Raw genomic sequence first — 11,899 nt, forward strand, 5'->3', positions numbered from 1 at the left:
TTTGAGCCACGTCACTTGCTATAAGTGTTCCAAGACCGGACATTATGCCAATGAATGTCCCGAAGGCCAGAATGGAAATGGCAATGGAAGCTCGGGGAAGAAGTCGAACCCTTTCAATAGGGGACAGGTGAACCACGTTAATGTGGACGAGGTTGAAGATCAGCCCGATGCAGTAATCGGTAAGTTTTTGGTTAAGTCATTTACCGCACTCGTTCTTTTTGATACTAGTGCATCGCATTCATACATATCAAGGGGATTTGTGGAAAAGTATAGCCTGCCCACTAGGATTCTTAAAACGCCTATGCTAGTAAGCTCGCCAGGAGCAGAGTACATGGCCAGACAAGGATGTTTCCAAGTGCCATTAAGTATAGGAAGGCATGTTTTCCCAACGGATTTAATTATTCTGGAGTCCCAAGGTCTGGATGTGATTCTTGGTATGGATTGGTTGTCGATGTATGGAGGAAACATCGATTGCGCTAGTAAGTCAATTTTGCTTACCACACCAGAAGGAAGAAGGATCAAGTATGTATCCCGGCATGTGCCAAACAGGACACAAGTAAACTTCCTAACAGGAGTTGTGCAAGACGAAGTACCAGTGGTGAAGGATTTTCCTGATGTGTTTCCTGAGGAATTGCCAGGCATGCCACCGGATAGAGACATTGAGTTTTTGATTGAGTTATTGCCAGGTACAGGCCCAATATCGAAGCGACCGTACCGGATGCCAGCAAAGGATTTGGTGGAAATTAAGAATCAGATTAAGGAGTTATTGGATAAAGGTTACATTCGCCCAAGTTCTTCGCCTTGGGGATCACCCGTACTTCTAGTGGAAAAGAAGGATGGATCATTAAGGATGGTTGTAGATTATCGGGGATTGAATGAAGTAACCATCAAGAACAAGTACCCACTGCCAATGATCAACGATCTGTTTGATCGGTTGCAAGGAGCTAAAGTGTTTTCCAAGATCGATTTGCGATCAGGGTACCATTAATTGAAGATTCGGGAGCAGGACATACCTAAGACAGCATTCACCACGAGATATGGACTGTATGAGTATACCGTTATGTCATTTGGATTGACTAACGCACCTGCCTATTTTATGAACCTGATGAACAAAGTGTTTATGGAGTTTTTGGATAAGTTCGTCGTAGTGTTCATTGATGACATCCTAGTTTATTCAAAGGATGAAGAGGAGCATAAGGAACATTTGCGTTTAGTTTTGGAGAAACTAAGGGAACATCAGTTATACGCCAAATTCAGCAAATGTGAGTTTTGGTTGAAGGAAGTTGGATTCCTCGGACACGTTATATCCGGAGAAGGTATAGCAGTTGACCCCACAAAGGTTGAGACCGTAACCGAATGGGAAGCACCAACGACAGTTGGAGAGATCCGGAGTTTTCTTGGACTCACAGGATACTACCGGAGGTTTATTGAGAATTTCTCAAAGATTGCGAAGCCTATGACGGAGTTGTTGAAGACGGATACTAAGTTCAATTGGACTGAGGAATGTGAGGCTAGTTTCCAGGAATTGAAGGAACGTTTGGTTACCTCACCAGTATTGATTTTGCCAGATCAGACCAAGGATTATGAGGTGTATTGCGACGCTTCATGTCGAGGACTTGGAGCAGTGCTTATGCAGGAAGGGAGAGTTGTTCCATATGCTTCACGGCAACTGAAGCCTCATGAGTTGAATTATGCCACACATGATTTAGAGTTAGCAGCTGTAGTGCATGCATTGAAAACATGGAGACATTTCCTCATTGGAAATCATTGTGAGGTGTACACGGATCACAAGAGTTTGAAGTACATTTTCACGCAGAAGGAGTTGAACCTCAGACAAAGGAGATGGTTGGAGCTCATCAAGGATTATGACATGAGATTGCATTACCATCCCAGAAAAGCTAATATAGTAGCCGACGCATTGAGCCGTAGGAGCCATGTCAATACTCTAATGACGGGGAAAATACCAAAGGAGTTAGCAGAAAACCTTCATGAGCTATGTTTGGAAATAGTTCCGAGAGGCTATGTAGCAACATTGAAGATTCAGTCAACATTGATGGATAAGATCAGAGAAGCTCAGAAATCTGACAAGGAGATTGCTGCTATAAAAGAGAAATTGAGCGAAGGAAAAGCAAAGGGATTTCGTGAGGATGAGCACGATACCTTATGGTTTGAGGACCGTGTTTATGTGCCCAATGACCCGGAGATCAGGAAGTTGATTTTGCAAGAGGCACATGATTCACCGTATTCGATTCACCCAGGGAATACCAAGATGTATTTGGATTTGAAGGAAACATTCTGGTGGACCAGAATGAAGAAGGATATTGCAGCATATGTAGCAGTTTGTGACGTATGTTAGAGAGTAAAGGCAAAGCATCAGAAGCCAGCAGGATTGTTACAACCATTGCCGATACTCGAATGGAAGTGGGATAAGATAGGCATGGATTTTATCACAGGACTACCCAGGACGAAAGCAGGCTATGACTCGATATGGGTAGTAGTTGATCGTTTGACGAAGGTAGCACATTTTATTCCAGTTAAGACCACTTACACCAGTGCTAAGTTGGCAAAGATATACATGACTAGGATCATTTGTTTGCATGGAGTTCCGAGGAGTATCGTATCAGATAGAGGAACCCAATTTACCTCAAAGTTTTGGAATCAGTTGCATGAAACTTTGGGAACCAGACTAGAGTTCAGCACAGCTTTTCACCCACAGACAGATGGACAGACCGAGAGAGTCAATCAGATTTTGGAAGATATGCTGAGAGCTTGTGCACTAGATTATGGATCTAGCTGGGACGATAACTTGCCGTATGCGGAGTTTTCTTATAACAACAGTACCAAACCAGTTTGAAGATGGCACCTTTCAAAGCTTTATACGGAAGGAGGTGTGGGACACCGTTGTCATGGGACGAAGTTGGAGACCGTCAGTTCTTTGGACCAGATTTGATTAAGGAGTCTGAACGGAAAGTTAAGTTGATTCGCGATGGGCTCAAGGTAGCCCAGTCCAGGAAGAAGAGCTACGTAGATTCTAAACGCAAGGAGACAGTTTACGAAACCGGAGACAGAGTTTATCTTCGAGTATCCCCACTTCGAGGAGTTAAGCGCTTTGGAGTTAAGGGAAAGTTAGCACCGCGTTTCGTTGGACCATATAAGATCTTGCAACGTATGGGAGAAGTCACTTATAAGTTGGAATTACTAGAGGGACTGTCAGGAGTTCATGATGTATTCCATGTTTCTCAGCTGAAGAAATGTCACGCCGAGATGGCGGAGGTACCGCTAAGAGATACAGTACCGCTAGAAGCGATTCAGTTGAAGGATGACTTAACGTATGAGGAGAAGCCAGTTAAGATTCTCGATTATGCCAGCAGAGTTACCCGCAGCAAGGTTATCAAGTTTTGCAAAGTTCAGTGGAACCACCATTCAGAGGATGAAGCCACCTGGGAAAGAGAAGAAGATTTGCTCAAGGACCACCCTCACCTATTTGCTAGCCAACCCGAATCTCGAGGGCGAGATTCATCTTAAGGGGGGTAGGTTTGTAACATCCCAAATTTTCAATTTGGAATGTTATACATTAGATCATCATGCATATCATATTTTCTTGCATTTTGGTCGATCCTAAAATTTCACGCAACTCAAGGACCTTCGGAGAGAGTTGGAGATTTCGTTATTTTCATATTTGAGAGTTTTCTCAAATTTGAAAAGAGGATCATTTGATTTATTTATTTCATCTTCAATTATTTTTCCAATATCAAAAAAATATGAGAGAGGGAATAATATGACTTTCCCAACCTTAGGAAAAATGAAGATTTAATGAATAAGTCAAATTTTGGATTTTCCGGTGTTTATTCGCATTTTATTTGGATAGGGAAAAATGCGTGTTTTCAAAAATTGCATTCTAGGTCCGGAGTAAAGTTCATTTTGTTCGACGCATTTTTAGGAGTCGGGGAAAATTTACTTTAGTAATTTTGGAGTTCGTTTAGTTTAGTTCTCTTTTGTTTTTCTGCGCGCGAATTCAGTTAAAAAAAAGGACCAAGGCTAGCTGGGCCAAAGGCCCAGCCAGCCGGCCGCCTCCCCAGCCAGCGAGCGCGCCAGGCGCAGCGCCAGGCCGCCGGCTCCCTCGCTCTAGGCCGAGTCCTAGAGGGACTCTAGGCCGGTTAGCCCCCCCTTTCCTTGTTTTGTTTTCCCTCTTTTGCTTGCCCCCTACCCAAAGTAATCCCCCCCCACATATATAAATACACCCCAAACCCCCCCTCCTCACATCAATCCCAAGCCCCTCTCCTCCTTAGCCGCGCCCCACCCCGCGCCCCTCACCCGCCGCCGCCGCCCTATAGCCGCCGCCGCCGCCCTATAGCCGCCGTCACCGCCATTAGCCGGAGCCTCGCCGAGGTTGTCTCGCGCCGCGTCTCTTTTTCTCCCCTCGATTCAGTTTTTTTTTCTAAACCGTTCCGGTTCTTTCTTAACCGTTCCGGTTTTCTTTCGTTCTTTGTTTCGGTCTTTTTCGAAACCCTAGATCGGTTTTCGTTCTTCTTTCGGACCGTTCGTCTCAACGAACGTGATCACCGATTTTTCTCGGTTAACGACGCCCGTTCGTTTAACCGTTCGTCTCTTTCTTTTCGTCGGATTTATTCCGCGATCGTGATCTCAGATCCGATCTTCGTTCTAGTCTTTCTTCTCGCTCATTTATCGGAATCAGGAGATTCAAGCGCTTGGAGTTTCGTTTCGAAACCGCTGTTCCGACTAATCAACTTGAACAAGTTTTTGCCACAGTAAAATTTGACCTAGTTTCAACTTGCTAGAACCGAGTTGTTTTCTTCCGCCGTTTGTTTTCCGTTTCTTTGTTCGGTTCGTTCTTTCTTTGCAACCGGAGTTCTTAAGTTGAACTTTCTGGTTCGTTCTCTTGTTCGAGTTTTACCTGTGCATTAGATGAGTACTTATTGTATGCTTGTTGTTTGTCTGCGATAGATCACCCGGATTGCGCCGCTTGTTACTTCGAAACCCTAGGTTTCGCGGATCATCAGCAAGGCAAGTAACACTTTGATCATACCTTTTCTACAACCCATGTTTTATTGCATTAGATCAATCCTCTCACATTGCATGATTAGGATCTAATTAAATTGTGGGATGGGAAGTAGATGAGGTAGTATCTATCACCTGTATTATTATGAAACCTTTGGGAGTTACTTCTACGTTTGCTTATTATGCCATGCTATGCTAGTAGACGTGGATTGGGTGAGTGATATCCATGACAGATGTGAGTTGATAATTTTAATGGTTTATCTAAGGTGGCAACTTAAACACACATCTGGGTGGATTGAGGCACTTGATGTCTATCAGGACTTGCCTGTTTTTTTTCGGACCGCCACCCAGGCTCAAAGGGATCATAAGATCATTCATGCTAGTAACTTCCGTGTGCAGCCACAAGCCATTATGGGCTCTGGCATAGTTGACTAAGTTGTGCGAACTCTTACAGTGGTAGACTAGCAGATGTAGGGGATGTAGGTGTACCGGTCTACCCGATCGTAAGGTGCTAGCGCTTCTGAAAGACCATGTCTCGGTCATCCGTCTTCTCAAACACCATGTAGTGCGAGAAACCAAACGGAGGCGATCGAGTCTTGTGGGGAAAAGTGCGCAAACCTCTGCAGAGTGTACAAACTAATCATGATTAGCCGTGTCCCCGGTTATGGACACCTTGAGTGTATAGTACTTGAATATCATGTGAATCTCAACATGTTACTTCTAATTAATGTTGTTGGGTTTTAATTGTTCACTTAATTGGGATCGGAATGCTGTCAACCATTCTCGATGTTTAACAACCACCATGATAGTTAAATAAGTTTATTCCTTTGCAGTAGGGAAAAACTGGCTTTATGCAAAACTATAACCATAGAGCTTTCCACCAGCCATATATGCATTTAGTGTAGCTGTTTCATTCCATTACTCTCTATGTGTTACATTGCCAGCATATTCCATGTGCTGACCCGTTTTCGGGTTGCAACTTTCATGTTGCAGACTTTTCAGACGACGAGTAAGGTGCTTTTAGGTCGTGGTTCTATACTCAGTGATGCCGTTGGAGTTGATGGACCCATTTATCTTCCGAGTCTTCCGCTGTTATCTTTATTAGATGGCCTTAAGCCATATTTATTGTAATAAGTTCTCTTTGAGAACAACGATGTAATAAGTGTGTGATTGCCACTCTGCTATAAATCCTTCGATGTACTGTGTGGTGTCAGCATTACTGATCCAGGGATGACACCTGAGCACAGAGCACTTGATCCATTCGGCTCGGGTCGCTACAACTACGCTGTCCTGCGCCTCACCGCTGCCGCTCCAACTTCGCCACCCTCCACCACACCGAAGTTGTTCCTGCTACGTCATCCTTCGCCGCCTCGGATCTGCTTCCCCTCCGCGGGTATACGGCCACGACAACACAGTCAACAATTTGGCCATGGGTTCGTCCAAGCCTGCACCCTCCAGAACATCGGTTTCCTCGGTAAAAAGAAGAAAATCGGCGCGACTTGTGGAGGTGACCACACCGGCAACCGAAAAAGGTACTCCTCTTCCCTTATTCGTGCAAATCTTACGTCTCTGCTTGCATAGTATTCATCCCACAGAAGACACTAGTTGACCGCTTCTTCTTGATACTAGATGTTCCTAGTAACTCGCGATGCAAAAGGTTTCTCCTCATATACTATTTCACCTTAGCTAGAGGTCCGTCGCCCCTGAATTTCAATTTCTGGCCACTTAATTCCCAATTAACGGAAGCATTCCCCGGCATAACAGGCTAGGACGCCTATTACGCCGGGGAAGCAGTGCCTTGGTGTTTATCTTAGGGGCGTGTGCGACCTATAGGTACTGGCGCCCGATCTGGAGGTCGGCCAGGATTAAAGGGATGGCCTGGGGGCGCTGCCAAGCACGGCGGTGGTGTGAGGTCGATGGGAGGGCGGGGCGGCGGAGGCAGGGGTCTGGGCCGGTGGATCGCTGGCGGTTCAGGAAAGATCGTCAATAGTGACTAGCGGGAGGTAGACGAAGGCCATCTGCCCGTTCCTTATAGATCAGACGGTTCATTAAAAAAATTGACTGACCAATTTATTTTCAGTCGACTGTTATCTTAGATATGACCACATGTGGTGGTGTGCTGGAGGAGTACCTGCATTTCCTGTGCTCATATATTACAAAATCATACAGAATAGAATCTAATTTTGTTTGCCATGCTGTAAGTGCATCTAGTGCCACCCCTAGTTGGTTTTGGAGTATTGACGACAAACCTAGTTGAGGGACTAATGTGTTTGTGAGAATTGCAGGATAACACAGGTAGAAGTCCCGCATTGATTCGGTTTTACTACCAGAGATGACCCCTAAAAATTTATGAAGACATTGAAGTCAAAGGTGGTATATGAAGATATTCACATTGAAGACTATGACAAAAGAAGGCACGTTATGAAGCTTATGGAGCTCGAAGACTTAGATCTTTCGTAGTTCTTTTTCTTTTGTGTTGAGTCATAGGAACTACCGTACTGTTAAGTGGGGCCCAGGAGAACCAGTTAGAATGACTGAAGTGATGCCTAAACCAAAAACCTATGTCTTCAAGTGAAGACAATCACTACAAGAAATATGTCAACTTATGACCACCAGTATTGGTCACTGAATGGTCACAAATTTCCATTTATGACCTTTTTGTGACCAAAAACATAAGGTCAAAAGCTGGGCGTCGTAAACTGACTATAGCGACCTTTAACAAAAGGTCGTTGATCCTATGACCTTCTATTTTGGTCACTAGCAACCTCCCCAGGCCACGTAGGCATCCAGCATGGCAAGCTGATGTGGCACAAGATTCAGCCCGGTCCAATTCAGTTTTCTACATGGGCCGAGCCCAACAATTCGGCCTTTTTACTGTATATTTTCTCTATTAATTTTCTCTAGCTACATGGGCCTGGCCAAACAATTCAGCCTTATTGATTTCTTTGTGTGGCCCTTTTAACAGCATATTTTCTTTTTGATCATGTATTTTTCTGGGCCATTTCTCTGCTGGGCCTCTCATTATTTTCCCTCAAAAATAATTGTCCAATATAACTCGGGCCTAGCCCAGTTCCGAAAAAATTGATCCAATCCAAAAAAAGTTATTATGCCATCGACATTACCACACATCACACCACAAGCTATCTTGGGCAACATGCAATGTTATTATATTACAACCATTCATTCCAGCAATACATATCTAAGATATCTTTACATCCCAGAAACAGTAACTGCCAAACAAAACTATTCTACAACAAAGAAAATTAAAACAAAAATTTAGATGCTAAGACATAATAGAAGTTCCTATTGTCCTCCTCCTTCCAACATTTGAAAACCTCATTCACCTGCAGTAGATCAATCATGAGTGAGAAACTATATAGCAGAAAAAAATGTTTAAATGATGCAAAAATAACAATCATTACACATGGTATTCGGGTATAGATTCATTAGTCATTCCACATGGTATGGCAGGTACAGATTCATCAGCCACTAGAGTAGATAATAACATCACTGGCAACAATTAATAAGGCTTGGATCAAGTCTCAAGCATAATAGAGTACAGATTAGTCCAGTTTATACTCCTCTTTTAGAGGTACAGATTATAGCTAATGGGAGCTGATGTCCAGGAGTATTTGCAAATGATACAACATCATGGAGTAGGATAACATGTTTAGCAGTACAGGTTATATAGTAAGCAAGCAAGCAATTTGGAAAGCTATGTTGTAAGATAATTGTTGTGTCGCTAACAATCACCATGTAAGAATGCTTTGTTGTACTAATGCATGCACATCAAGCGAGAGTGGTGTTCTATTCTTACCACAGAGGCACAAGTGAGATGATGCCCGATTCGCCCTGCTTCTCCACAAGACTCGACCAGGAGCACAAGAAAGTAGGCTGGTAACAAAATAACAAGCCACACATAAAACTGTTATGCCCTGGACAACTACAGAGAAGAAAGCAAAAGTAACTAGAATAGTAGAGGTGTGGTGATCAAGTATATAAACACTCCTAGCAGCTAATTATATAAGGGCATTGCTCATGATGAAGAGCAAAGTATTTTTATGGGGAGGAAAGGCTCCCAGCTTCACCACCCCCAGGATATGCATTCAAACAAGAATTTATTAGTGAAGAACAAAAAGAGCGGCTCCCCTGTTTTTTGCTGGAACTGCAGTAGCCTAGCTCAGCTTCAAACAAGAATAACGAATTTGTAAGACATGTATGTCTGCCATAACCAAGCAAGCAGATTCAGTAGCTACTTAAACAAAATCCTAGTTCTGAATTAATCATACAGTAACGGTGACTAGATGAAGGTTATTGAGTAGTAGTAATATGCATCTACATCCACATAAGTTAGGCCCGGATAATTCCCTTGAAGAAGTTGTATTGACACTCACACATAGATATCTCAAGGCAAATTCTAACTGTATTTGTGGGTTTCAGCTAAAAAGGGCAACGACAACAATGAGCATCAGCGTCACAAAAATACTAATACTCATGCTTGCTGCCTTTCCTGATGATCAGCCGGAGGTTGCTTCTCACCACACAAGTACCTGCCGCCATGGCACCTGCCCTGTACCGTGGTCACTCGGAGTTGCCGAACAGCCAAAGCACTTCGTGCTCCCGCTCGTCCCAAAAACTGCAAGATGACTGAAAACAGTCAAATATTAAGATTCTTAATCATTCTGATATATATAACAAATATGTGATGCAAATTTGATAAAAAGGTAAGAAATGCTACATGAACACCGCTAGCGTGGGCTACTCCTACTCCTACTCCACTATTGACCCAAAAACTGGGGGGATACTTTGGAAACGCTGTACTGTTCCTGCTGATATGTTGAGTCGAGTTTCTGAAACTGAATCATGTTTGGTTCATTTGATAAGGAACGAAGTCAAGCCATGTATGATGCCAATGACTATCTATTCGCATGAAAAAGTTAGCTTCCTGTAAAAATAAATAAGTGAATAGCTTCCTATCTAGTATAACAGGAGTAATGCAGAAAAAGTAAACCAAGTCACCGATCGAAAAACCAACGACCAAACATGATGGGAAGTGTGCATTGATTGCGGGCACAGTGTCACTACTAGTACCACGTCCGTACTCAATCGGTACTTGCATATAAGAGCAGCATATATAGATGAATCATGAAAGAAATAGTCTATCTACTCTCGATGGACACACTACACAAGTCCATATACTTTAGGCATGTTATATATTGCGACTACACTTGGAATTCTATAACATAAATCCTAGTCATTCTCAAGGCGCAGGACAAAATGCAACACACATGCTAGAGTAAAATCACACAGAGCAAAGCAACAGCCTTAAACAAACATCATCAGCGATAGTGCAGCAGATGCTAACTTTAGATGCTACTCGGGTGTGGCCGTCGTCCTCCAGGGAGACGGCGCGGAGGTTGGAGGGGTCGTCTAGGAGCATCTTGGCCACCAGGTAGCCCGCCACCAACCATGTCTGGAACTTGCGTGACTGCTTCCCGATGTACCGCCTCGTCTTGCCGTCGTAGTACTCGGGGAAGTCGTCCTTGGCCAAACGCCTCTCCATCAGCTCCACCGCGTTGTGGGCGATGTGGCGCCGCCCCAGCTTCACGCAAACCGCCACCCGGAGCCACAGAAGCACTGCACAGTTTGCGCGCGCCATGGAAACAGGACAGCAGAGGGTAAGCTCATTGCCATATAGAAATGCAGTACATATATGGAAAGAAGAGCATACAATTCATGGGCACAGATCCAAGGAGCTACTAATACTGAATGAACATAGATGCAGCGATAAACGGCAGCAACATGCATCAAACAACTAAAGCTGTTCACTATAAGATCATCTATATGAGCTAAACTACCAATTTCCTATCCTATGAAGGTTATTTGATTTCAGGACATTCATATATACACCATGGACAGGTATAAAACTAAACAGAAAAGTAAAATACCACCACACAACACAAGTGTGCCCTCAAGTCCAGAAACGGTAAGTAGACTAACCACAGGTATAAAGCAAAACAGCAAAGTGAATACTAACTATCCTGCAAAAAGAAATAAAACGTGAATACTAACGACTAACGCATGTGTGTCCTTAAGTCCAAAACTAGTAACCAAGAAGGGGGAAAGGTAAAACAAATTCATGTGTTTTAGGGGGGCATGATAGCAGGGTGTCATAATCAGATTCTTGGAAATACTAATACTGTACACATCCCTTTTCTGAAGATAAATACCTAAAAAAACACCATAATCAGATACTATGCTACATTCAAACACAATATGATTGCCACACAGGTAGAGTAAGAGCTACTGTGTCAAGACTGTAACTTAAACAAGGTTCCCAAAGGAATCATCCATAAATCAATCCTTGACAGCTAAGCTTGACCGAAGAGCTTCTCGCGCCGTCTCCCTGAAGCGCGAGAGGGGATCCGATCGGAACCTCGGCCGGCCGGCCAGGGCGAGAGGAAGGGGTTGGGGGGAGTCCGTACCGGCGAGCAGAGCAGAACAGAGGAGGCTTCTTCCGTCATGGCGACACCGTACCACGCCACGTCCTCCTTGGTGTTCACCCCCTCAACCTGCACCAGCGACGTGCTCTCGTACTGGTTCGACTTCGACCTGCAGATCAACCCCCACATCGCCATCAGCGCGCCGCCCAATCTCACCATGAAATGAATCGCTAGATCCGGCGAGAGCATGGCGAAGAACGGGGCTGCTCACCTCTTGAAGCCGAGGATGGTGCCCCGGACGTAGAGCCTGACGCGCTGCCCCGTGCGTCCCTTCACCATGGCGCCTGCCGCCGCTTAGGGTTTCGACAGGATGGGGACACGGGAGGGGAGGGGAGGGGAGGAGGGAGAAGGTCGGGCGGGGGGGTGCGGGAGGCGAT

General features: G+C 44.4%; 1 protein-coding gene across 1 annotated transcript; it reads right to left on the reverse strand.

The window, feature by feature from the left end:
- Window positions 1–10,321: 10,321 nt before the first annotated feature.
- LOC125516745 (probable alkaline/neutral invertase D) lies at window positions 10,322–10,678 on the reverse strand. The gene has a single exon (XM_048682071.1). The coding sequence runs from the start codon at window positions 10,676–10,678 to the stop codon at window positions 10,322–10,324; it is 357 nt and encodes a 118-aa protein (XP_048538028.1).
- Window positions 10,679–11,899: the final 1,221 nt, after the last annotated feature.

The sequence above is a fragment of the Triticum urartu genome, chromosome 6 (genome assembly GCF_003073215.2).
Source record: "Triticum urartu cultivar G1812 chromosome 6, Tu2.1, whole genome shotgun sequence".
Lineage (NCBI taxonomy): Eukaryota > Viridiplantae > Streptophyta > Magnoliopsida > Poales > Poaceae > Triticum > Triticum urartu.